The 27,934-nt window shown below is 41.8% G+C and overlaps 1 protein-coding gene across 1 annotated transcript; it reads left to right on the top strand.

Moving 5' to 3' along the window:
• Nucleotides 1–133: 133 nt before the first annotated feature.
• SKP2 (S-phase kinase associated protein 2) lies at nucleotides 134–27,326 on the top strand. Its single transcript, XM_016142457.2, has 10 exons — nucleotides 134–308; nucleotides 792–1,063; nucleotides 9,347–9,458; nucleotides 11,345–11,488; nucleotides 12,165–12,299; nucleotides 13,764–13,862; nucleotides 15,074–15,204; nucleotides 20,723–20,774; nucleotides 20,938–21,045; nucleotides 25,421–27,326. The coding sequence occupies exons 1-10, from the start codon at nucleotides 265–267 to the stop codon at nucleotides 25,632–25,634; spliced, it is 1,311 nt and encodes a 436-aa protein (XP_015997943.1). The 5' UTR covers nucleotides 134–264; the 3' UTR covers nucleotides 25,635–27,326.
• Nucleotides 27,327–27,934: the final 608 nt, after the last annotated feature.

The raw sequence follows: 27,934 nt of genomic DNA, 5'->3' as shown, positions 1-27,934 counted from the left end.
TATGGGTATCTTGAAGGCTGGCGGATCTGCAAAGGAAATAGTGGCGAGCCAGCCGAACTGCGGGGCAGGGCAGAAACTACAATTCCCAGCAGGCAGCGGGGCCGCAGACGGCAGCCGCGGAGATTAAGTAGAAGAGCTCTGCGCGCGCGGCGTGGATGGAACGTTGCTAGAGTTGGCGGGTCTCGCTGCTGGTTGCCGGAGCCGCAAGCCTTGGACCGCCGCGCGCCAAAGCGGGAATCCGGGAGGCGGGCAGCTCTGCAATTAATGCACGCATTTAAAACTCCAGAACCTGTGGACGCCATGCACAGGTTAAACCGACTACAAAAAGGGGCAGGATATGAATGGACCGTCTAAATTCATTTAGGCCACGAATATTGCTTCTCGCTAATATTACTAATGCTTTTATGCGAATGGCATAGCCCCTTTTTAGGAAAGTGTGAATGGATGGATGCTTTAGCGCGGTGATCAGAATGTGATTTCATTTGACTTTCCTTATTGGGCTTTTCTGCTACTGTTTTGAATTGCTGTATGATTACCTTCCTTCTGGTCTATTCTCTCCACTTTAAGAAATTTTTCAGGCCTTCTGCGTGATCGTAAATCAAAAGGCCTTTTCCATTTGTTCAATTATTTTATCTTTAATTCTTGGGAAGTTGCCGCCGACACAAAATATGCAGTTCTGTTAGCTGCTGTGAACGTTTTCTACATTGCATAACTTGCAATTTCCTTTAGGCCTACCAATTACTTATGGGTGTGTTTCTGAAAGGAACTGGGGCTATTGTGCATTTCTGCAGGAAACACCTCCAGGAGATTCCCGACCAGAGTAGCAACGTTACCACCAGCTTTACTTGGGGATGGGATTCTAGCAAGACTTCTGAACTGCTGTCGGGCATGGGGGTCTCCACCCTGGAGAAGGAGGAGGTGGACAGTGAGAACATCCCCCAGGAACTGCTCTCAAACCTGAGCCACCCGCAGAGCCCCCCACGAAAACGGCTTAAGAGCAAAGGGAATGACAAGGACTTTGTGATTGCCCGCAGACCCAAGCTAAATCGAGAGAACTTTCCAGGTAAGGTATCAGGGTAAAACTTGTGGGTCACGGAAGAGGTTGTCGAACTATTCTGCTGGTAAAACTTTATTCTGGAATCTTTAGGATGGGGTCTTTTTAAAAATGCCTCATTCTGAAGTTATTTCTCAAAGAAATGGAATTGTCAATGAAGTCAGTAGGAATCTTAATAGCTATATCTCTTCTGGTGGACAATTAATTTTTAACTTATGTGAAATTTTAACCAATTAGAAGATATTCCTGCCTTTTTCCGTAGAAGGGAATCTGCCTGCCCAAAGGCCAGCTAAGTACCACTAATAAATGGGAACACAGCAATAATCTTGTAGGACTCTTTTTGTTTGTTTTCTTGCTCTTTCTTCTGTAGTCCTGGGTGAGCATTTTGCCATAATGACGTTAGTTATTTGTCAAAGGACTGCTAAAGTGAATGTTAAACTAAGTGGAATGTTAAGATTTAATCTCTTCAGGTCCACTTCCAAATGAGATTCTTCTGGTATGCTCTGTCTCCATTACTGCCAGCATTATCTGTTCAGTCACCCAACCCAAAAACCTGAGGGTCAGTCGTAGTCTCACCATCCCCCAACATCCAACCAAAGATTGAATCTTTCCCTCTGTCTCCTAAATATTTCTCAAGCTCTCATCATTTCTTTCCCAAACATTTGAATGGGCTTATCATTCTAGCCTGTCCTCCCCGGATCCATCCCCTGGAGCTATAGTGGACTGACTGAAATGAAGAACTCAGCACATCATTCCCCTCTTCATAGCTTTCCATTCCCAGTCTTCTGAAGTAGGTGAATGAGTGCTTCCCAAAGTGGATCAGAACCATAAGGATACTCAAAGGTGTTGGGTAAACATAGTGTGTTTCATTGACCAGGGGTTATCAGTTTTTCTTCTGAGTAAGTCATTTAAGACAATTCAGCAAGTATCTGCTGAGCACATACCATGTGCTTGGCATTATTCTAGGTGCTGAGAATATAGCAATGAGCAAAACAAACGTTCCCACCCTCATGAAGCTTCTGTTCTAGAGAAGACACAATAAACATAATAAATATGGTGTGTGTGTGTGTATGTATATATATGTGTGTGTGTGCGCATGTGTGTGTGTGTGCACACACACACGCACACACACACACATATAGTATGTTAGAATGTGGTAGGTGCTTTGGCAAAAAAAAAAACAAAAATTGAAAAAGCCAAGAAGGATTGGAATTCCTCAGGTCGGAAGATGGGGATTGCAATTTTAAACAGGGTATTAAGGGAAAGCCTCACTTGGAAAGTGAGCTTTAAGCAAAGGCAATAAAGGAAGCAAAGGAATGTGCTTGCAAATATCTTGGAGATGAGAGCATAAACAGAGGGAACAGCCAGTGCAGAGACCCTGGGGGGAAGCATATCATATTTATTCACGCAACAAGAAAGACATATTCCAAGAATGGAATGAGCAAAGGGGAGAGTAGTGGGTTATCAGGCTAGAGGTGATATTGAGCAGAGTTGTGACGTGACTTTTTAAAATGACACACTGATGTGTGGAGACTAAACCATAGGGGGTTGAGAGTAGAAGCTTAGAGACTTGTTAAGAGGTATGGGAGTGGCCAGATTCAAAATAGATTCTCACACTGATAGTTGATAGATTCTGTCAATGGAACCAGCAGAATTAGGAGGCTATTGAAATGGTTAAAGAATAATCAGTCTAAATTGGAATTGGGTGAGTAATGTTGGAGACGAGACAGATTAAAGAAATAAAGATGAAGTTTTGCAGAGCCAAGGTAAATAAGTATATTCCTAAATTCTCCCATCTGACTTTCTTTGCAGAAGGCTGGATTGCTTGCTCACTTGCTTAATTTGCTTTAAAAAAAAAAAAAATCTTTATTTATTTATTTATTTATTTATTTATTTATTTATTTATTTATTTTGGTTTTTGATCCTTTACTTGGGAAAGAGAACCCTCAAGTTATGGTCTGGAAATCTACATCAAGCATTGGATTAATTAAAAAGATAGTAAAAGATTGTAGTAAAATAAAACAAATCTGGGTTTGAATCCCTAGTTTATCAGCCTTGGAAAGTTATTTGAGTTCTCAGTGCCTTAGTTTCTTTGTGAAATGGAGAAATAATGCCCACTTCATAACTCGCTGTGAAGATTAAATGAAAGATTGCATATAAGGTCCTTAACTGCTGCCTGAACATAGCAGTAAGTAGACCCAGTTAATTGGGTTAACAGAATTTCTTACATCCATTTGGGAGGCTACTTCACTTATACTTTTTGCATTAATACTGTTAGTTCGACCCCGTTAGTGTAGGGTTTTTTTCCTTCAAAATTTAATATCACTGCTTTACTTTGTATCTGGAAAGCAGCACTAGCAATTTGATGCTTAACCAACCAAATGTGGTGAAAAGATACTTCCTGCTAAATTAATAGATATTGATTAATTTGTCCAGCGCTGATAGCATTTAACATGGAGTGTAACTGCTGTATGTCCCTCTACATTCACACACACAGTTGTAAATAAAAAAAAAGACATTTTTGCAGCAAAGCAGTGCGGAAACTAGTTAAGATTAAGGGATGGTTACTGTCTTCTGGGCAATTACAAGTCAAGTTGAGGAGAAAAAACAATACGCGATAAGAGAAGCTCATAGCAAAAGATGGCAGCTAGCAGCTGATGTGTATGTAGTTCAGGCAGTGAGTGCTATAGGAGGCCAGAGGGAGGGAACCACCTGTGCCAAAGTGACCTGAAGCTTCCCAGGTACAGAAGGCTTCCGAAGGTAAAACCACCACTGGATGTGGACAGTTTTCCTCCTCCTACTCATCAAAAGCGGAGGCTCTGAGAAAAGAAAGAAGGATCTGGGAGTGGTCCAATCAGAGATCAGATTGTTGAAATTAACTTCAAATACATATATGTGAAGTGACAAGAGATGTGTGAGAAGAGAAGTAGTAAGCTTTGTTTTTATGTTGGTTAATACCTAGGAGAGAGGCAGGGACGGAAGCCGATAGTGTGGAATTACACATGATGTGGACTGGTTAGCTGGTGGGGGGAGGGAGAGGTGGATTCAGTGATGCAGGATGAGGGACAGCTGTTGTAGAGGATGTCTAGTGGGCCTGCGGAAGCCAGGGCCTCCAGTGTACTGGATCGTCATTCCAGGAAGTTTTGTGTGCAGTTGTTCAGACAGGTGGCTCACAGCTCTGCCAGGATTAGGGTAGAACAGGCCACACCTGCTTTTCATAGAGATCTGATGACAGTGGCCCTGGGCTGAGTTTTTCTTGCATGTTCACCCAGCAGTCTCTCCCTACAGGCCCCAAGCCAGGTACACATCTGGCAACTAAATTCACTTTATTTATTTATTTTGGAAGATAAAAACTACACGACCAACCCATACCAGAACAGGTCGGATTGGCCTTTGAGATGAGTGTGTGGAAGGAGTTGGGAAGAAATGGCCAATAGTGAGGTCATTAGTGGGCAGAAGGAGGACAACTGCATTTTATCCATGGTCGTTAAATGCCAGTCCTGATCCCCCTTCTTCCCCACTTCCGCCTCCAGACAGAAGATGGCCATGAAAATGCTATTGAACTAATTCGTGGATCGGCTCTTCCATGGCTATTAAACTGCTTGAAATTCGAGACGCTACACTGGTTCCCAGACTGGAGACTCCAAAGTTTAGAGATTACTGATATCCCCAAGGGAACTTGTTCAAAGTGCAAAATTCCTGAGTTTCTGATCCAAGAAGTCTTGTCTTGAGCCTGGGAATCTGCTTTAATACCCTCAGGCAAACACATTTCCTCCAATTTTTTTTTTAACCAATAAGCAATATAGTTTACATTACAATCCTGGGTGTATCTGAAACAAATATCACGAAACTGTATTTCCCCATACTATTTCCTATTCTTTCAGAGCAGTGCTAGTCAAACTTAATTTCATGACTCACCAATGAATCTCTACCCGCAGCTCCCAAAACTCTGCTCTGTTAGAGCCTTTCGAGACTCTTCTAAGCATGTTTCTTTGCTCTGTAGCTTTCATTCATTCATTCATTTATTCATTCAGTAAAGATTTATTGAGTGTCATCCTAGAGATGAGGATTACAAGCAATGAACCTAACAGGCAAAGACCCTGCTCTCATAGGGCCTATATACTGAACTTTATTCTCCAAATCCCAACTTCCATGGTTTTTCCATTGCTCCTCCCATGCCTTAGGGGTGAGCAAGACTCCCCCAGAAATCTATGGTGGTGGAGCTGAGGGGGCCATAGAGGACCTGCTTTTGTTTTGCTCTGTTTTGCCTATTAGCAAAAAAAAAAAAAAAAAAAAAAGGGAAGAGAAAAGAAAAACAAGAAACAAAGAGCTGTCAGGGTCTAGTGCTTTCTCTTTATGATTTGTGGGAAAAGGAAGGAAAACTCATCCTGGATGGCAGAATCTGTTTGTAGCTTCACAGAAAGGAAGCATGGGTTGTTACTACTTAAAACAAGCTAGCAAAAGCAAACATGAAGTGAGCCCCCACCGTTAAAAAAAAATACACAAAAAACGGTAGGCGTGAGCAGCAGGCTTGCTTACCCTTCAAGTATAATTTGTTTATGTATGCTTAAAGAGCAATTTTAAGAGTCAAAGTTTTGTTTATAATTAAGATTACTTTGCAGTTTTAGGTTAAATTTGAGAATAGGTGATGTTCCAAGAAATAATAAGGCAAGTCAGAGGGGCTGTCTGTCCTGGAAAGATCGAAGGCATAGAAAGCTCTCCCCTAAGCCGCCGTTTCCAGAGGAGTGTACGGGGTGCGGGCAGTGATGCGGTGATGGGAGTGGACAGCTGGCTTTGCACCCGAGGAATGAGTGAAAATGGCGGTGGCCGAGGGTGGCGACTAGCAGGTTTGTGAGTCCAGCCGCTTTTCCCTTTCATGGCTCAGAAGTATATTTCACTGCTTCCATGTAGTTGAAGACCGGAGGCCTAAGGCTGGACAATTATTTCCCTTCCTGTGCGGGCTGGTGCACAGCCCCAGGGGTTTAGAAGAGGCAAAGGGAGGAAAACCTGTTCTGGACTTTCTCATCTGCTCTAGGCAAACAGACCAGGCAGCAGTGTCGTCAGGAATCCAGGAAACAGATGGTTGATGTTTTGAGAAATATGGCAAGTAAAATTAGATTAAGCGCATCACAAGCCTTGGATACCATCCGCCAGAGCAGCTATGCGAAGACAGACTTCTGCCCCATCTGCTTGGACAGCAGCCAGTTTCAGGCTGCGGCACCCCTACCCAGGGGCCCTAGAGTCACTGTCGCCCTGTGGTCAACTGAGTAGAGCCCCAGGTATCAGGCTGCTGGCTGAGGCTGTGCATTTTCTTGGCCATCGCTCCTTCCTTCTGGCAGCTGACACGTTGGTAGCTATCGGCATCTTTGTTTTGCACCCTCTCCCTTCACCCTTCCCTCCCAGCCCTGATTGATTTCTTTTTTTCCATAGCAAGTCAGGTTTAATGCTCTCCTTTCCCAGACTTAAAGATCATCACCTACTCAAAACAGGGAGAACGTAGAATCTCAGAGCATCCTAGGGTAGAAAGGAGGCACAATTTGGAGTCAGACCTGGGTTTGAATTCCCACTCTGCCACCAGCTCGTTGTGTGACCTTGTTCCTTTTGTCACAGTTGCATCTTCTGACGTCCCTTCCCTCACCTCAAAACCTGCTCCTGTGCTGACAAAGGACATTTCCTTCGTGCCCTGGTCTTTTGTCTTCAGCCTCTTCTCCCCGAAAGCCAACGGTACCATGCCGCCCTTCGCAGATGTTATATCCCCACCTGCCGTGCCTTCTGCCACTTGGCCAGGCTTCAGACACCCACGTCTTGTGGCCCTGTGCCCTCACTTTGGGATACGGGCTTTGCAACATGCAGAACAGAACCACGTTTGCCACTTGGGCTCTGCCACCTAATGCTTGCTATCACCTTGGCGAGGTTCTTTACCCTCGCTGAGACAAGTTTCCTCAAATATAAAGTGGGGTAATACTGCTTAGTACACAGAGTCGCTGCTAAGACTAGAGTCAGCATGGTTTAATACATGCCTGAGACTTTTAGGGCTTTCAGTAAATGACAGTTTAAAATGTTAGCTTATGTTTTTGTTTATTAGTTCATCTCCCATTGAGGCCGTTGGGTGGGGACCGTGGCTTACACCCAGCTTCCAGCATTAGTGCATTAATTAGGCACCCAGGAATGTTTGCTGAATTGGAGCCATAGGCAAGCCTCGCCATTTTCCAAATGAGGAAACTGGTGTCCTAAGAGGCCAAGAGTGATGCCTTCATATAAAATAAAGTCAGCATTCTTCTCTCGGCCGGCAGTCATTCCTCTGTGAAATACCAACTGAGTGAGCACTTTTTAATATTCATCGCGAGGCTCTGACCTAGGCACTGATTATATAATAGTTAACTGGTTAACCAGCTCACATAAACACAGATTTAGCACATTCATAGTTGGCGTGAAGGGAGAGTAAACAGTATAATGGATTTAGCAAAGACTTTTTCAATGTCTGTTTTGTGCCAAGCGTTGAGCTAGATGCAGGGTATGCAGATCTGGACTGAGGGGTGGTAGGCACTATGCTGATGAGCTGGGAATGCTCCTCTGAGGAAGTGACTTTTGAGACTGAGAAGGCCCTGAATCTGCAATCCAAAAGCCTGAAGACCGTGAGAGCTGATGGTGTGCCTTCCAGCCCCAGGTCTGCAGGCTGGAGGAGGCGCAGCCGCTCCTCTGGGAAGGGAGAGAACCAATTTTCCCTTAATCAGAGTTTTGTTTTAATCAGCCCCTGGATTGGATGAGACCCACCCACTTTGGGGGAGGCAGTCTGTTTTCCTCTTTCTCCTGATTGAAAAGTTAATCTCTTCCCAAATACCCTCACAGACACACCCAGAATAGTGTTTAACCAGCTATCTTCACATCCCTTGACCCAGCCTAGTTAACACATAAAATTAACCATTACAATGGAGAGAAGATAGCCCTAGAATTGGTGTAGAAGATCTGTTGGAATTAGAGACTGGGAAGGCAAGTTATCCAGCTAATCCAACCACCCACCCTTTCGGTGTTTATTTGGTTCCTACTCGTTTCCCTCTTGATCATTGTCCTGATCTTGTGCTTCATTCTACATATTCATATGTAGACATTTAATTCTTGTCAGATAGCTATGTAGAGATTGCTTTTATGAGACTAAGAAGACTGCTCTTCTCGTACCCACCTTTTTCTCCCTCCAGTCTGTTGTGAACACAGCCGCTCCAGTGATCCTTCTGAAACCCGAGCTCCAGATCCTGTTATTTCTCTAGGGGCTCTTGAGCACATTCAGAGTCAAAGTCGAAGACCTGCCTCATCCTGACTTAGAAAGCACTGCATGACCTCATTCTCTTCCTCCCCCTACCTGCGTTTTTCTGCACTGGACTCCTTGCCGTTCCTCAGAACACACATGCTGTTCCCTGTCCGTAGAGCAGCCCGCAGAGACTCAACGGGGCTGGCTGCCTCGCTGTGTTCAAGCGTCTGCTCAGTGATCGCCATCTCTGGGAGGCCTTTCCCGCCCTTCTGTTCAGACTGGGAACACCCGCCCCCTACGCCCCATCCTCTCCTTTACCCTGCTTAATTTTTCTGTATAACACGAATCAATTTTAACATATTATGTGATTTAATAATTTTCTTATGTATGATGGTCTATTTTAATTCACTCGTTTTTGTGTTTGAGTGCTCACGTTTCCTCCTACTGGAATATAAACTCCATGAATATTTTGTCTGCCTCGTTTATTGCTCAACCTAAACTGACCCGGGCACCACAGTAGGTGCTCAGTACGTGTTTGTTGAATTAATAAATGAGAGTACCTTTACGCTTTTAGGTAAATTGACTTTTGAGTGCTTTCTGTAAACCTGAAAGAAGGAAGAAGGTTCATTTGCCTTTTAAGTAAGGTCCCTACTTGACAAATCCTCCACTGAAACCACTTCAGAACGAAAGGAGGCATTCCTTGATCAGAAGCATCACGGCATCTTAGGCATCGTGCGGCGCCTGAGGATGGGTGGGGACCGCCTCTGAACCATCCTTCATATAGTCCTTGCCGAAGACTGACGGGAGCTGAAAGAAGAATGTTATGAAAAGTATTCTTGGTTTAACATTTTCTCTTTTGCTGGAAAAGCGTGGTGCTTTCTTTGGGCTACGTAGACGGTGGGTGAACAGAAAAACAGTTACTGGATGAGGAATTCAATTTGTGTTCAATGCCTGTCATAAGCTAAATGTCGTGTATCCTTCAAGCACATGAAAAGAGTTGATAAGACTTGACAGGGTAAGAGAAAACTTTTCTCTCTCTCGCAAAGGTGTTTCGTGGGACTCCCTTCCCGACGAGCTGCTCTTAGGGGTCTTTTCCTGTCTGTGCCTCCCTGAGCTGCTCAAGGTCTCCAGCGTCTGTAAGAGGTGGTATCACCTGGCGTAAGTATTTCTCACCCGACATGGTGTTTGCAGGGGAGGTGGGGGAGAGGAGGGTTATTTTTTCATTCATTTGGGTCTGGGGAAACTAAGAACCAAGAAAAATATAGTAGTACAAAGCAAACTAAGTAGCTTCACGGTTTTATTAATAATGACTGTCATCTCAGAGTGGAAGGGAGGGGTTGCCAGGAGGTGACAACTTAGCCCCTCTCTGAAAACCTCTTTTCCCCGTATTCGCTGTGGCTCACGTCTCTTTGGCGCCGACTGTGCACGCAGAGTGCAGGGGGTCCCAGGGTGCGTGAGGCGCAGTGGGGGAGAGGACGGGCTGCGGCGACACGTTGCGTGTGAACCCGGCGCCTGCCACCGCGGCTCCGCGTGGCCTGAGTGAGGTGCTTGACGCCTCTGAGCCTCATCTCCCTCAGATAACATGGGGATAACGGTACCTACAGGACGGGACAGTTAGGAGGACGAGATCCGAAGATGCCACCGGCGCGGTGCCTGGCTCTCGCAAGTGTTCGGCACGTGGCCGTGAACAGTTGTTGGCGTTCTGTTGGTTTTCTGGGCCGCACCTTTCGGGTGTGGATGGTGAGCTGTACGTGGAAAGCCTTGGTCAGCTAGAAAGGCAGTAACAGGCCAGAAGCAGGGGGAAAGCCTTTGTTTTTCCGTTTGAACATTTTTTTTTTTTTCCATCTTCACCCCTTCTCCTCCCCTTCCAGCCTCCGGCCATCTGTCTTGCTCCTCCCTCCTCATTTCTAGGAATCTCATTGTGAGGCCGCAGCAGCCCCTTCCCGTCCATTCAGAGGTGGGCTGGATATAGGGCACGTTGCTTTTTACAGGAGAAGAGCCCCCGAGAGGTTTGCATGCCGGCAGCATGGGAGCAGGTGGCGGCTGACTGTCACTCATCCTCGGCCAAGCATCCGCATTTTGATTTTCTTTTTCTGCCAGCTGTCCTCTTTATGCAGAATCTATTAATCTTCATCTCGGATGTCGTCAAAGTAATGGGCGACAGTTTTTTAAGTACCTGTTGTGTGCCAGGCACTGCCGTCCTGCCTTCTCAATAGTAGAGGTCAAATGCCACATTGGCAATTTCTTTCTCCGGAATTATTTTAAAGCCGTTGCCAGTGGTCTGCTTATTTCAAGCAGTATTAAAAAAGAAAATTCTCGTAGGCATTTAAAATGTTCCCCCCTGTGCTTGATCTTATGTTTCCTTTTCTGTTCAACTGAATTAATCTGTGGACATTAAAGCTCCTTTATTGTGTGTTCAGTACACTTTGGTACCTTCTTTTTGCTTTAGAAACACTTATCTAAAATCTAAGTAATACTCTTTCCTTTTCCTTTCTCATATATATACATAAATTTCTCTGCATGTATCTACAGATATATTTTTTAAAGCTTAAAAGGGAATGTGAAACAGCTAGACTATGACTTTTTCCTAGTAGATGTCCAGTAGCCATAAGTCATTAAAAAATAGTGCTCACTTTCTCCTTTTAGTTGTTATGTTATTTAGGGTAATCGTGGTAAACTGTTCATGGTAAGAAATGGCAAGTGGGACCATGTGGGCCATTCTGAACCTACGCGCCTAGTCAGTGATCAGTTAGGCAATTTCAACAAACATTGTTAAAGCCATCAAATTGAATTGAATGCCGGAATTTTATTCTCTGAGTCCAGACCATTGCATTGCTAATGACAGCATGGAACCATCTAAATTAGAAACATGTATAAAGAAATACTCATAGCTAATTTACAGCCGACTTAAAGAAACAAAGGTTTTTACAGAATTCGCTTCAAGTCGGTTTGTTGGCCGTGTCTTCCTTGTTGCTAACGGTGTCTGGAGCCTCTGCTGTCCAGCACCGCCGAGGTACCTAACCAAGCACCATCCTCTCTTCCAGGTTCGACGAATCTCTATGGCAGACCTTAGACCTCACAGGTAAAAACCTGCACCCAGACGTGATCGGGCGGTTGCTGTCTCGAGGGGTGATTGCCTTCTGCTGCCCACGATCATTCGTGGACCAACCATTAGTTGAACATTTCAGGTAAAAAAGAACAATACCCAGAAAGACTCTTTCTAAATCTTGAGAAAAACGGAGCAAAACTTTATTTTTTTGTACGTCCAGCCTTCTGTTGCCTGTGACTGGTCATCAGTGCAGCGTGGAACATGAATCGCCTACTTTGCCGTGGGGCCTTTATGTTGAAACATGGCACAGGCTTCAGAGACACACTAACAGGGTTACTTCTGGGTTACCTAAAGACTTCGGGTGATCCAGAGACCTCCACACCTGTATTTCCTCCAAGTACCTCAATATTAGCATATCTAACATTGAACTTAGCCCCAATTTACAACTTGCTATTTCGTTATCTCCTCTGTTTTAGTAAACGCCACTGCCATCCACCTCGTCCTCACCAGGAGTCATCGTAAGCATAACCTCCTCGTCACACACATCCAGCTCATTCTCCTGATGCCCACTAATTAATTTCTAATCAGACTATATTGGCGGCAGCATCTTGGCAAAAATCCTCTTGAATTTTAAAATGAATGAGGATGGGAATTAGCTACGAGCAATGTGTTTTATGACCAAAATAATAGTGAATGCTCGAACCGTGCACTTAGTGTCTTGTTTGTGATTGGCTGCGCATTTGGGAAGGAGGAAGGGCGGGATCTGATCCGGTTACGCCCTGTGAGCCTCCTTACAGAGCCTCTTCTGTGTTCAGTCCTTTTCGTGTACAGCACATGGACCTGTCGAACTCAGTCATCGATCTGTCTACCCTCCATGGCATTCTGTGTCTGTGCTCCAAGTTGCAGAATCTAAGCCTGGAAGGCCTCCAGCTTTCGGACCCCATTGTCAAGTGAGTGGCAGCCAGGGGCATGTCACAAAGGTAGTTGTTTTTACGTGTTAGTTTTGTTTCCTGAGTATAATTTGGGTGCCCTTCTGTCCCTGTCCAGAGGGACTCAGAAAACACCCAGTGCAGTGTTTCAGCTTCTGCAGACTTTCCAGGACTCATCTAGGCAACCAAAGTATACTCGTGCCAGGCCTTGTGCTTGGTTCTAGAGATGCAAGGATGAACAGAGGCATGGCCCCGCCTCATTCATGGGGGAGACAGATAATTACAGTGCAGTGTGTTTGTTAAATATGTTGGCAAATATGTGGCAACATGCAGAGACCTAATGAAATTTAGGGAGGGCCACCTTCTCAGAGGAGGTGACTCTTAAGCTGAGTATTGAAGAAATGCCGGTTAGATCTCCACGCAATAGGGCGAAGCAAACAGTCTAGGTACAGCCGCCTGCGTGGTTCTAAACTTGTGAGTAGCTGGGGATTGCTGGAGCCTAGGGCTCAGTGAGGGCAGTGATAAGAGATGAGGACAGTCAAGGACCGGGTCATAATGGGCCCCTGCCACGCTGTGAGATGTTCGGACTGCGCTGTAGGAAGTGTGGGGTGAGGACAGTGGTTCTGAGAATGGAAGGAACATGGCAGAGTTGAAATTTAGAAAATTAACTCGGTTGGCACCTTGGAAGGTCAATCGGACATAGAGGAAACTGGATTAGGACATTGTGTTCATCCGGATGAGAAATGAGGAAACCAGATGAGAAAAATAGAATAATAATAGCAGCTAACATTTATTGAGTACTTCCTTTGTGCCAGATTACTAAATTTCTTAAAGGTATTCCCATATAATTCTTGCAACCCCATGAAATATGTTCTTATTGTTCCCTTTTTACAGATGGAAACTGAGGCACAGGCTGAATAACATGTCCAAGGTCACACAGTTACTAGGTGGCAGAACCAAGATTTGAACCTGGCAATATTGTATGATTCCAGAACTTTTGCTCTTAATCACTGAGTTTCAATAACACGAGACATTTGGGAATGTAGAGAAGGCAAATTTGAGAGACATTAATTGAAAGAACCTGGTAATAACTTTTTAAGTAGAAGCGCGCTCACAAGTTAATTCCATTTATAGATAAAATGGAAATATGTGTATTCCAGTGCTTTTTTAAAATTTAAAAAGGACATTGGTGCATGTTTCTTGTGTACTTCATGCCAGGCACTATGCTAAGCCCTTTATTAAATTATAACATTTAATTTTAACAACCCTACAAAATAAGGTACCGATATTACCATTTCACAGATGAGTAAACTAAGGCAGAGCATCCAGCTCCGTTCATACAGATAGTAAGACATGAGTTTAAACTCACTTCTGACTTGAAGGCCGGTCAGCTTACTACTTCGCTAGCCTGCTATCCTCAGAATGCTTGTTGATCGAATAAGAGTGTCTTAGTGGTATTCTGCTGACTTTTTTCTCCTTTTCCAGTGATCTTGCACAGAATTCAAATTTAGTGCGACTAAACCTTTCTGGGTGCTCTGGATTCTCTGAATCTGCCCTGAAGACTTTGCTGAGCAGCTGTTCCAGGTGGGAAAAATTTGAGACTTTTTTAAAGCTTTTGTTTACAAATGTACAGTTATGCCTCACATCTGAATAGAATTGGGAGGTTTCTTAAGCTATTTCTAACTCCGAGCTCTTGATTTAGGTAATGCAATAATATCCTTTGCCCTCTAAACTTTTTGTCCAAATGCAAGAACCAAATCAATTAAGTTTGCAAAGGATACTTGTGTAGTGATTTCTTTTCAGTGTCACTGTTAAAATAAAGGTAGTATGTTTATCAAGAGTGTAGTTGAGAGAAATTGATTATACCTGACATAAAATCAGATTTTTTTCCCCTATAATAGCTGTAGTCTTAATAGTTTTTAATTAAATTTGGTGCATTGCAAGTAAATATGCACCATGAATTTGGATGATTGCATTAAAAGCACCTTTTATATTGTGTCCTAATGTTAGTATATAAAAACTACAGAGGTACACTTATTGCCAGTGAGAGGGCGGCTCGGTTCACAGACTGCACGGTACCGTTATGTTTGGTGGGTGTGTACTTGCTTTTTAATGTCCCTTTGTCTCCACATATATCTCATAGCATTGTAACTATGACTCCTTAATGCTCTGATGCCAATAGATTGCCTTTAGATAAGAATGTTATCAAAGCTGCGTTTGTTTTTTCAGGAATGCCGTGAATAGGGTGTGTGTGGTTTGATGGTTAGACATTTTCTTTGAATCCCTCATTTGCTCATTTAAGCAGAGGCCAAATAAGACGAAGTAGCTCTTTGCAACATAAGCGTCTCTTTATCAGGAATCAGTTCTTTAAGCATATCATATCGTTGTTCAGTGTGTGTGTAGTTGTTTGCTAACAACCTGGGTGGTTCAGAAAAAGAGGCTGGAATTTCTACTTCCTGTTCTGGAATGAGGTTTGAGCCCTGAGGAAGGGAGGGGTGTGTGCTCCCCTTTATTTCCACAAGGGGGCAGCATTCACCCAGGTCTTGGCTCAGATCCCCTGACTGACTGACTGACTGACTGCCTGAGGCAAACAGCACAGAGGAGGGTGTCTGGAGAGGAGAAGGCGGGTTCAGGTGAGCAAAGGTAGCTGCTTAGGGCAGCAGAGGTTCTATGCATAAAATAGGAAGGAATCTATGGCTTTGTGTTTGCTTTGCCGCTTGAGGCAGTGCTGCCTAGAGAACTCATTCCCGTGTGATGGTTTTATGCTTTCACTTTATTGCCTCTCTGGTGTGTAGACTGGATGAGCTGAACCTCTCCTGGTGCTTTGACTTCACTGAAAAGCATGTGCAGGTGGCTGTCGCGCACGTGTCGGAGACTATCACCCAGCTGAATCTTAGTGGCTACCGGAAGAATCTCCAGAGATCAGGTAAGAGCTCCGGGCCCCTGGGGCCTCGATGGTAATAGTAGGTTTGATTTACTGAACATCTAAGTGCTGTGTGCCCTAAGTTGTCTCATTTAATCCAGGGCCTGTGTTCTTACTCCCATGTTTCAGATGAGCTAGCAGCTGATTAGAAGGGTTAGGTAAAGGCAAACAGCTAGTCAGGCAGCGTCAAGATTCGAATCCAGGACCTAGAAGTGGAGACCTTTATACTTCCAAACAATTACTTTTTAAGCAGACGTTCTTTTAATAAACTAAATTATTAGGCAAAACTCCAACGTGGAAATGGGTAAGTGCAGTGTTTGATTAGTATCAATCAGTGGTTCCCATTGGGTGAGGTCTGGAGATATTTTTGATTGTCACGGCTGCGGGGGTGCTTCTGGCATTCTAGTGGGTAGAAATCAAGAATGCACAGAACAGCGGAATAACACACAAAAAAATAATGCAGTCAAAAAAAATGTCAACAGCGCCAAGGTCGAAAATCCCTGTTATAAAGCCCGTTTGTAAGTTCACACAGCTCTTGGATCCAGTCTAAGGATCATGAGCTTGTTTGGATGGACATGGGCATCTGAAGTCAGGGGGAATGCGCAATGGTTGTTACAGCCTTCGGGGTCCTCCACCTTCAGTGATTTGCAAAGGTTAGTGTTGTCACATGGCAAGATTTTTAACAGCTTCGCCTTATGATCTCAGACCATGCTGCACAGAACCCAGTTACGCTCGCAACGTACCTTAACCCTGTCCCGGCGTCGGTGTTAGCTCACCTGAGTATAAATGTTGCGTTTATTACAGTGTGTCGTACTTTAAACCAGCTGAATCACACCTTTGTAGAATGTTACCTTCGTAGAAATTAAGTAGTATTTGAAAGCTACTTCGCCAGGGCATGACACGTCCTCTTGAACCTGGTCTACATCAGGATATAGAAAATGAGAGGTAGGGGCTCATGAGCCGTCAGGGGTTTGAGTCCTTTGCTGGTGTTCATGTCCAGGTGCCCGTGTTTTCGGACCAGGGGAATGCTAACTCTAGAGATTTGTAGAAGCAGCGATTGTCTTTCTTACTTCTCCCCTCCACAAAAACTATTTTGGTTCTACATATTTTCCCTTGAGGCACAGTTTTAAATTTGATTATAGTATTATTATATAGTCATTCTCCAAAAAATATAAAATGTGGATAAACACAGAAAACAAATCATCAGTCATCTCCCCAGCATCTTGCCAGCCTTTTTTTACTTTACAAAGGGGCACAATGCATAGAATGCTTTGTCATATGCTTCCCTGCCCCCCTCCCCCTCCCCCAGATAACCCCATTTTCATTAGTGACACCACGTCATTTTTAGTGGCTATGTGAAATTCCAGCCAATAGATGTGGAATCATTTTTAATGATTGAATAATGATTTATTCAGCTGATCTCGTATTGGACATTTAGAATCTCCATTTTTTCCCCTTCGATTGACAGTTTTGCCATGGACAGAGACAGATCTTTGAGTGATTTCAAATTCCACTCAAAAGTGGAATTGCTGGATTGAGGATTAAGTTTCATTCTCCAGCTTTGGCTGGTTCTTGCCCTCGGAGGATTTTAAACTCCCAGCAGCGAGCATCTTCTTGACATTAAATCCTGCCCCTAGTTCTTCCCGGTTCATCCCCAAGAGATGAGAAGGCCGTGCCCTATTTATATTTCCTGCCCTTATCTGAATTCCCCATCTCTTTACTGAGAGTTTTTCTGAAATGAACCGAGGTTCATTTCAAGTTTGAAAAACTGCTGGAGGCAAACTGCTGTTAATTTTGCCTTAGTTTGGCTTAAAACTCTTCTCTTTGTTCCCCCAAGAAACAACAGCTAAGCCTATTTACTGAGTTTTAGCAGGAATAATTAGGTAATAAAGTCCTGCTGGACAGAGATGCGGAGTATAAGTTGAAATGTTAGTTTTTTTAATTATACAGTGGGAATCAGATTTTTTAATTCATGTCTTAACAGGGGCACGCTATCTCATTATACAGATAATATGGATTTCATTTCGCCTCCTAGACTGGTACTAGACTGCCCGAGTTCAAGTACCCACCCTGCCATTTACTGGGTATCCTTAAACAAGTTGATAAACTTTCTCTTCCTCCATTTACTCAGTAATAAAATGGAGATAACTCCCTCTTAGACTCATTAAAAGGAATAAATGATTATATACACATGCAGCATGCTAAACTGTTCTCGGCACAGAGTGAGAATTCAGTGATCGTTGGCTATTATTGACACCCCTACCCACCCAACACAATCTTCCTGGGGGACAATAGATAAGCTCTGAAGGAAGCCTTAGGTCTTGGATTTGGCCTTGGCTTCTCCAGCTGAAATTCTCTCTCCTTTAAAACGACAGGTTAGATTAGGTAGTTTCTAAGATCCTTCTAGCGAAAGCAGATCTCTAGTTTGTGGTGAAGTGGACAGGGAAGAGGGACTCTTGTCAGTGATAGCTAACTAACTATCCCTCCCCACCAAGGGAGGACAGGGCGTAAATGAGGGCTGGAGATGGAGACTAACCACTTTAGCCTCCAAGGTTTCATTCTTTCCCAGGTGGTACCAACAGAAGATAGCATCTGATTTTGGATTTTGTTGATGGCTAGTTTGTTGGCTGGATGAGTCACTCAAAATTGTATTGTGTACTTTCTTCATTCTTTAGTCATTTATTAAACAAATGTTAACTGAGTACATACAATGCACGAAGCCCTGTTCCAGAAATGGGTATGTGGCCTTGAACTAAACAAACAAAGTCACACTGTGAGCTTACATTCTAGTTGGGAAGCCAGACAATCAACAAAGCACCACATGTTGTGAAAGCAGGTGAAAATACAAGGAGGAAAAAATAAAGCAGAAAAATCAGGTCGAGTGTAACAGGAAGGGGGCTGTTTTCAGATGGAATCAAGGAGAGAGCCAGTCTGAGAAGTGACGCTGGAGCAGAGACCTGAATGAGTCAAAGAGTGAGCTGTATAGATATGTGAGGGAAGAACATTCTAGAACCAAGGACCAGCATGTACAAAGGCCTTGAAAGAGGAGCCAGTGTGTGACAGGGAGCAAGGAGGACACCGGTAGGGGGTGAGGTAGCCAAGGGCTTTGTAATCCAAGGCAAAAGCTTTGCTCGAATATTTTTCTGAGTGAGGTGGAAAACATTAAGGTATCGTGAACAGGGAGTGATATAATCTGACTCACATTTTGAGTCTCATTCAGGTGCTGTGAAGGGAAAAGCTGTAGGAGACTAGGACGGTGACATTTCGGGTGGTAAGACATGATCAGATTTGGGGCACATCTTGAAAGCTGATGAAACAAGATTCAGTAATAGATGGGATGTGGGATGTAAGAGAAACAATGGAGCTTGAGTCCCAGGGTTTTGGCCCAAGCAGCTGGATCAGCGAAGTTACTACTTACTGAGATGGAAAAGACTTTAGGAAAGGAGCAGGGTCAGAGGAGAAAGGAAGTATTTGGTCTGAGGCATAAAGTGGGGGTGCCGATCCCATATCCCAGTGGGCGTGCTGCGGCCATTGAAAATGCACGTGTAGGAATCAGTGGCAAGGGGGAGCAGGGCTGCAAATGCAGCCGTAAGAAAAAACTCTCAGACATTAATGAAGTTGTCTGCTTAAAAAAAAAAAAAAAAACATTAATCGATTCACATTTCCTGATTACAAGGTAGTACGTGTGACTTCGGAATTCTGGAAAGTTATCTATAATCCCACTGCCAACTGGGTATCGCAGTTAATGTTTGGGTGTATTTCCTTCCAGCCTTCCCCCCACCCCTTCTGGCTGTGTGTAAATTTGTGTGTAAATATGAGTGCGTGCACGTATTTTAACTCAATGGAGATTATAATGCGTTGTATATATTTTGTTTTCACTATACAGTATATCCTGAGTATTTATTCAGGTCATGAAATGTTACCTAAAGGCTTTTTAATAAACTACTATTAGTATTGTATTCTGAATTAGTATTAAGCTAATTAGGGGAGGGGCTACTAATAGCTGTTGCTACAAAAAATATCTTCATGCACATCTGTTTTTCTAAAAGTGGAATCACTGAGCCAAAAAACAAAGTGTATAATGCTCTGAATACTTCTTTTCTTAAAAACCAGTTTACACTAAAAAGAAAATCCGTTAGCTTTCCTGAAAGGCTGCATAAAATTAAATATCTACTTGAAGTATATGGGGAGACCAGCTTTATTATATTTCACCAATTCTAGGTATTATAATAGAATTTTTTAATTTGATGGCTGCATATTATCTCTAGATTTTGCAAAGGGTCTGTTCTTGTTCTTTGCCCATTTTCTATTATTTATCTTTTTATTCTTTACATAATAATAAGACCACTGTTGAAAGCATGCTGTAAACACGTATTCCCAGTTTTCTGATGTTTCTTTGATCCTGCTTGTGACTCGTTTTATTTTAACATGGTCGTTTTATGTAGTAAATTATCAGTTCCCTTTTTCTTTTACAGTTATAAACTCCTCACTTGTCTCAAGATCCATATTTTTACACTTAGAACTTTTTAATATGTGTGGAATTTATTTGATTATATTAAGTTGCAGAAATAAATATTTTCTGGTCATGGTAACAACTGGGATACATCTGAGAAATGTGTCATTAGGCAATTTTTGTCATTGTGTAAACATCATGGACTGTACTTACACAAACCTAGATGGTACAGGCTACTTACTACTTGCGGTATAGCCTGCTGCTCCTAGGCTATAAGCCTGTCGAGTACGCTACTGTACAAAACAGTGTGAGAAACCAGAATCAAACACAAGAGAAAACGGTGTAATCAGGAGCCGTGGTAAACACAGGGTGTACGGGGCTGCCGCCAGCATCTCACAGCATACTGTGTTACAGCACTTTTTTTGTAAGTAGGAAGAGTACACTCTAAAATCATGATTAAAAGTGTCGTAAGTACTTAAGCCAGTAACTTAGCTATTTATTATCATTGTCAAGTATTACATACTATACATAATTGTGCTATACTTTGATATGACTGGTAGGTGTGTTTACATAGGTATCACCACATACACTGTGAATAATGCTTTGTGCTGGACTGTGACAGCTACAATGTCACCAGGTGACAGAAACTTTTCAGCTCCATTATAATTTTACAGTTTCGCCATCATAGATGTGGTCTGTCATTGAAACATTGTCATGCGGGCGCATGACTATATATAGTGGTTTTTGGTTTTGCTTTTCTGCTGTGGTGAATAGGATTTCAAAAATTTTTCCCATCCAGTTATGGCTGATACCTAGATAAGCTATGAATTGTTGTTAACCAGTCATTTTACACAGTTCTCTATTTCCATTTGTTTTCAGGTGATTCTCTAGGATTTTCAGGGTAGAAAATCTTATATGCTCATATGATAATTTTGTTTTTCTTTTTAATACCGTGCAACTCTAACTGAATCGCTCTGAACTTACAACACAATGGTAAATGAAAATATTGATAGCAGATTTCCTTGTCTTGTTTCTCATTTAATAGTGACTTTTTTTTTTTATTTCTAGATGTCTCTACCCTAGTTGGAAGATGCCCCAATCTTGTCCATCTAGACTTAAGGTATTGTTTTCATTTAGAAAAAAAAGCGAACAATCATGATGGCTCGTTGATTGAGGAAAGGATCTTAATATGTTGAATTGCAGGAACTAAATAGTAGACTGTTTTTTTCCTGCCCCTGGAATTGCTGGATAGGTTTTGAATCTTTTCCTCTGCTCTGTTACAGCGATAGCATCATGCTAAAGCATGACTGCTTTCCAGAATTTTACCAGCTCAACTACCTCCAACACCTATCACTCAGTCGATGCTATGATATCATACCCGAAACCTTACTGTAAGTATTTTTGTTTTTTAAAGATAGTAGAAAGCAAGGACCTAAAGAGATGTCACGGGGTATAAATATTTATAGCAGGTGTTTAAACAGCAATATTAGTGTACCACAAACTGGTTAGGAAAGACCAGCAAAATAGAAAAACCAAGGAAAATCTTTTGCTTAAAAATGTCTGGTAAAGTGAGTTGACTGAATAAACATTTATTATTTAGTTGTGAGCAGGTTTAAATATGAGAATACTATTCTGGTATCTGTGGAGGACTTGCAAAAGAAGGACTTTATGTCTGTGGAGCTCAGAGTAGAACTGGGGAGGCAGGCCCACTGTGGGTTCCCCCCACCCCACCCCCTGACTTTTTTCAAATCAGCTCCTGATTCTGAAAGCCTCTGGGCTTGCGGGAAAAGTTTTTTAACCTTCTAGTGATGTCTGTCCCGAAAGGTCAAGGAATGGGAAGAAGTGGTAAATATTGTAAGAATCTGATGTTGTCTTTGAAAGGGTCTGGGGGAGATTGAGGTTCAAACCAGTGAAGTAACTAACTTACCCAAAGCTGTATAGTGAGTTTAATGCTGAGCCTGGTCTAGATCCGAGGTCTCCCGGACAAGTACAGAATAGTCTCTCTAATCTGGTGGCTTTTACAAGGGTTAAGTTCGTACCTGCTCAGCAACTTCCATAAAATCAAGAGCGTGCAAAGAAAAAAAGAATCCAATCCATTTTTGTTTCCCGAAGAGCTATACCCAAGTCATCACGGGAATATCATCTCTTTATTTCTGAAAAGGTTTCCTTTCTTTCATCCCAGAGGACTGGAAAATTCTTCCTTATGTCAAGTGTAAATGTCTAGCAAGTTTACTGAAAACCACAAGGAGTCAGTGTCTTGGTCTTGGTCAGGTGTCCTTTTTGCTTATTCCAGCCATTATGCCCCAAATGAGGCTGCTGACCTCATGTAGTTAGTTCACTGTCCAAAGGAAGATAATTGAATTCAAACAAAGGTCTTATGTAGTCCTCAAATTATTAATTTGGGTCTTTGTAAGTTAGTTTTAAGAATTAATGAATAAATCAGATACTTCAGCTATATAGGGTTAATTAGTAGAGTTAGGGAGTACAGCACTTATATTTTTAATTAATTAATTAGCCTTGGGGCTCAGGGTCTGAGCTGGCATCTCATTTGAAAAAGCGTTGCCTAAAAGGGATGCCAGTGTTTATTTTCATGGCTCTAAGATGTGAGAGTCTAAACGTATATATATGGAACTCTTACTAAAATCTCCTGCCCCTTCTAGCATTCAAAACTCCCAGGAGACTCGAGCATCTACCCAGAAAGGTTTCACTGGCACCCGCTCTTTCCTGTCTTTGCTGCCTGGGCTTCAGCCTCACCGCCTGCACAGCCCCCTGGGAGTGCAGAGATCATTTCTTTATTGGGTTACTTTTCTCGAGAGAATCTATCCATGTGTCTTACTTTTCTGCTTTCTCTGCAGAGAGAAAGAAGCTACAAGTAATCACGAAATGCTTTTTCTTGAGCAGAGGCTAAGGGGAGGTAGTGAGCCCTCACATTTTAACTTTTTTATCCAGTGGGATAATAACACTTGCTTAGTGATACCCATAGGCAATGTGAATTGATGGTTAAGGGCAAAGGCCTGAAGTTGCAACCAACCACCATGTGAACCCTCACTGCATTGTTATGACTTATTTTTTAAATCATATGTTGAAATAAGAGAAACAGGAGCATCAGAAGCTTAGTTACAAGTCAGACCACCAGAATAGAGTGAGAGGAGAAAGAAGAAAGTTGCTGTCCTTGACCTTTAAGGTGAAAGAACCTGTTTCTGTAGGTATTATGTAAAATAGCACACTGGTTTAACTTGTGAATCGATTCAGATGAGTTTGCTAGTACTCTATGCTTAAAAGTTGCTCAAGATGAAATGTCTTTCCCTCTTAATTCAGTCATTCTGGCAGCTGTTCTATTTGATGCATAGTAGAATTCTGGAATCTTCAGCAATAATTTCCAAAGAGCCCTTTCCTACTGAAGAATTTTCATGATCTCAGAAGTAGGAGAATAAAATTTGAGTGTCTTTCTTCTGTGACAATAACGCTTTAAAATGCTGGGGAAACTGTAGGTGTTTCCTCCTCAGGACACACTCTCATTGTGTTTTTTCCCTTACTCCTTGATTGGTCTGATTCCCTAAGTCTAAACTTTCTTCTAACTATTCCATATTTCTCATTTAATTAAGAAACTCAAACTGGAGATAGTAAACCGGTCTGAGACTAGGAGAGACTGAATAAAAAACTCTTGTGGAAGTTGAGGGATTTAAGATTTTTAAAAGAAAATAGGATTATGTAGATGAGGCAAGGAGTGAACCTGTGTAAGGATTTATAAATATCTTCTGTTGACTAAAACTAAACAAAATATTTAAGACGTTATTGTCATTTTATACTTCTTAATTTAGAGATCATACCTCTTAACCTGTTCCTTTCTATTTGCCTTCCCTTAGTTCGCTCTCCCATCTTTCCCATTATATTTTCAAAGAGATGCTTCCAAATGTGTTCTGCTGCATTGTGGGTGATACATACCGTGGCTTTTTGTTTTTCTTAAGACTTTCTGGTTTTTCCGCTTGGGAATTGCCCTTCATCCTTCATCTCATTTTGCACAGCTCACTCCTTCCTCAAATACAGCACCTGCATATCTTCTCAGCGTCTGAGCTCATTTCCTTCCTCACCAAAGCTCGTTCTCAAGGCTGTTGCAAGAACGTTTCCTCTTCTGCTATCTGCTGTATCTCCTTCTCTTACTCCCACCCAGTTTCCTCTTTTAAATGCTGTCCACTGCAGAATGATTTAGGATTTGGCTAATTTGGATATCCCAGAACCAAAATTCTCATGGTTATTACAAATTTCATGTAAGAGGATTCAAGGTTGGGCAAGGATTGCGGTCATCCTAAGTAATAAGTATAACTCGTCTGTGTATTGTGACCTTTGTTTATGCTCCAGTTTCTATATTCCAGAGATCAGTTTACTTTAAGAACAACGATCTGTTCTTCCTGATTTTCTTGTAGGTCTATTGTGACCTCCAGGTCTCACTGTCCTCTTAGGAACCCAAGCATACTTACTTAATTTGGATCGTACTTTTACTTTCAAAATTACCCTTCACATTGTATTCGGCTAACAAATATTAAATATTTTGGTGCTTAAGACACTTTGTTGAACGTAGAATAACTATACTTAGAGGAATAATAGGAAGACTGGACGAGCAGGTTAGGCATGGAAGGTCTTAAGGCCACTGAACAGTTTGAATTCCACAAACATGAAGAGAGCGTAAAAGGTTTTCAGGCAGGGGGTGATGTAATCTGGGCTAGGCTTTAGGAAGGTGCCTTGGACACGGATAAATAAAATAAGCTGGAAGGAAGAAAAATTGGAGGCAAGGTAACAGTTATTATAAGGAAGGTTTAATTTTTAAGGAATTACTGGCAATGTGAAAATATCAAGGATGCTTCTGACTCTAGGTCATTGATATGTTCATTGATCTGCAGTGAGATTTTGTTAAAATTCCAAACTAAATGTTCCCTTTCCTGAGACTTTGTACTGTATGTCCCAATCTGGAACAAATACAGATCAGAGAGATAAATTTCTAAGCACACAAGATCGGGGTTAAGAAGAAAGAAAATTTACCCAAAAAGTATTTAATTTGGGTAAATGTGCTCCCTTTCTTTGTGAACCAGAATTTCACTGCTGACAGAATTATATTCCACCCAATGTGAAACACCTAAGAATATTAGCTTATATGTGTCAGAAAAAAGTGGTCACATGTAGAGAGGTAAGATGGCCATTGACTCCCCTTTTCTCCACAATTACCCAACTACATAACTGTGCCTAAAATATCTTAGTGAAGCCACTGTTAGGTTCCACCACATAGAATGGACTTGTGGACTGTTAACCGTTATTAAGAAGTTGTTGACCTCGCTGACACCTCCTTTTGAGAGGAGGAGACTGAGGTCAAGCCCATGCCCTTAAATTGCATGTAACCTTTGGTGGTTTCCAACTGATGCCACAGTAAAACGTTTACCATCGCTAGCTTGCTGCCTTCTCCTCCTAACACACTGAGGCCTCTCAGTATACATCAAGAATGGAGAAAGGAGGCAACTGTGGTTGGATTTTAAATAAACCTTGGGGTTTTTAGGTCATTAGAAATTCAACAAAATGCACTGGCATGTTTCCTCAGGCCTTATTGCCCAAACTGTGGCCTGTACTTCGTAGTTTGATTCACCTTTGCTCTTTTCTTAAATCACTGATTGCAAGTTATGTGTTCAGTTTGCATTGTCAAAATTGGGTCATGCAACTCTAGTGGAACAGTTTCCATAGATACTGCTTCTCTGAAAGTCTCTCTCTATTCCTTTCCAGTGAACTTGGAGAAATTCCCACACTAAAAACACTACAAGTATTTGGAATCGTGCCAGACAGCACCCTTCAGCTGTTAAAGGAAGCCCTCCCTCATCTGCAGATTAATTGCTCTCATTTTACCGCCATTGCCAGGCCTACCATTGGCCTCAAAAGCAACCCGGAGATATGGGGCATCAAATGCCGACTGACACTCCAAAAGCCCAGTTGTCTATGAAGTATTTATTGTGGGATGGTGTCTTCTTTTTTGGGGGGGAACAGGGCAAATAGGCAGGAAGCCCAAATGCTGGAGCACTCAGCTATTTTTATTCTTGGTTTTCCCTTCACCTTCATTCTGCAAGTATGTTAGAGAACCCTTTAAGAGAGAAAACTATGAAGTGTTACTTTTTTAAATGACTAAAAGCTTCCGTCACTGCTATGCCCTTAAGAGCCTAAATTGTAGGCCTTATGAAATTTCAGGAAAATGAGCTTGTAATTTCAAGATACCTTAAGGAGCAAAATTTGAGCCATCTCTTCCAGTACCCTTCTTCTTAAATCTGTTTAGAATCAAGCTTAAAAATCACCAGCAAATCATTTTCATGGTCTATATGGTCACTTAACTCTTCTATTTAATTTTCTAGTATTGCTTTATAAGACATAGATTGGAAGAGTAATAAGCTATTTGTATTGTGAGCTGAATATTAAGAATCATAGGATGGTAGATTTGAGGCAGTCTCTTTGGGGGATAGGAAAAAAAATACACCTTTCAACTTTGCCTTTAGATTTGCAGTTAGGTTCATGGAAACAAATAGCCCTGAGTAATTCACCTTAAAACTTAATAAAAAAAACACAACCAACCAGAGGTACAGAGTTGATACAGAATTTGAAGGCTCAGGAGGCAGTTTTCTGTGACAGGTTAACCTGAAGTATCCTCTAAATCACATTAATGAAGTATCCTTTAAGGTACCGATTTTCCAGAATTCTAAGTTAGCTGAGGAGATACAATTGTGGTCTTTCTAACTTTATGATCAAATTATATTAACTTGGGTTCTTTAGCTTTTAAAATGCCTTGCTTTGTTTTAGAAAGTTAGTAGTAACACATCTCTGTTCTTGAAATGTTGGCTGGAATGCTGAATGGAAGTTGCCTGCCATTTTCCTTATTGCTGAGGTTCTTAAAGTTATTTTTGTATTACTCTGGAATCAAGTATTTGAAACTGTCCTTTTTTAAAGTGTCTCCCACAAAAGTTGTTTGAAACTACCCACTTTATAAGGTTACTGGACCTGAAGTTCTCTGAGAAGAACTGCATGTTCCTCTCAACCACAAATACACACCAGAAGCAGGTGTGTGTTCCACAGTTTCAGAGCAGTAAGCACAACTTGCACCTACATAAAAGGTAAGACTCGGGTCTTGAACCTTTTGATAACATCAGTCATTTTTTTAATGGCACATAAAAGCAAAATAATTAAATTTTACTTTTAAAAAAAAAGACAAAACACTAATCTTTTATTTAAATTGATGATCTCTCTATATGTTCAAAATGGAAAAGGCCAAAACCCATCATTTCTATTAACGTTGTTTTTTTAATCAGATTTTTCAAACGTTAAGAGACAATGGTATAAAGTGCCCTTATCTATGTAGACCTAAGGAAGAACATTTAAAGTAGTTATACCGGAAATGATTATGTTTCAATTTCGTAGTAAAGAGTGCTAAAGACTACTTGAAATTATTGTTTACAGATTAGTGACAAGGGCTGGAGGTAGCATCCAGTCGGACTCTGACTTCCGGATGCCCTCAGACATGCAGTACTTCCAAACTCAAGTCCAGCCATAAGCTATTTTGCTCACATGTTCAGAGTAATCTGTATTTTTGTATGTGATTTATACTTTTATAGACTTGTTTTAAAATAAAACACATTTTTATAAAAATGAATATTTCAGCTAAGTTGTATTCCTTTTTTTCTCTTAAGTACTATCATTAAAATTAGAAGGCATTCTGACTTATTTCACTTAATGCCCTCAGGGTCCATCCATGTTGTCACAAATGATAAGATTTAATTTTTTGTGGTTGAATAATAATTCCATTTTCTGTGTGTGTGTGTGTGTGTGTGTGTGTGTGTGTGTGTGTATGTGTGTATTGTGTTGTGTAACAAAAATAACGAAAAGGTATATGCACCCCATGTTTACTATAGCATCATTTACAATCACTGAGATATGGAAACAACCTGAATATCCATTGGCGGAAGAATGGATAAAGGTGGTATATATTAATACCTTCTACCTATTTTTTAATCAGATTGGGTTTTTTCTTTTTTGGGGGAGAGGGGTGCTATTGAGTTGTGGGTTCTTTATATATTTTGGATATTAATCCTTTATCAGATATATGATTTGCAAATATTTTCGCCCATCGGTAGATTGATGGTTTCCTTTGCTGTGCGGCTTTTGTAGTTTGATGGTCCCACTTGTTTATTTTTACTTTTGTTGCCTTTGTTTTTGGTGTCATGACCAGTATCAAGGAACTTAGTTTTTTCTTCTAGTTTT

This window comes from Rousettus aegyptiacus, unplaced genomic scaffold, assembly GCF_014176215.1.
Source record: "Rousettus aegyptiacus isolate mRouAeg1 unplaced genomic scaffold, mRouAeg1.p scaffold_m13_p_8, whole genome shotgun sequence".
NCBI classification, from domain to species: Eukaryota; Metazoa; Chordata; class Mammalia; order Chiroptera; family Pteropodidae; genus Rousettus; species Rousettus aegyptiacus.
Note: the sequence above shows the minus strand (reverse complement) of the source record. Positions and strands in the feature narration are given on the sequence as shown.

Coding starts and splice junctions, on each gene's coding strand:
- SKP2 (XM_016142457.2), top strand. CDS start 265: ATGCACGCATTTAAAACTCCAGAACCTGTGGACGCCATGCACAG. Junction 1,064..9,346: donor AAATCGAGAGAACTTTCCAG/GTAAGGTATCAG, acceptor TCTCTCGCAAAG/GTGTTTCGTGGGACTCCCTT. Junction 12,300..13,763: donor CTTTCGGACCCCATTGTCAA/GTGAGTGGCAGC, acceptor CTCCTTTTCCAG/TGATCTTGCACAGAATTCAA.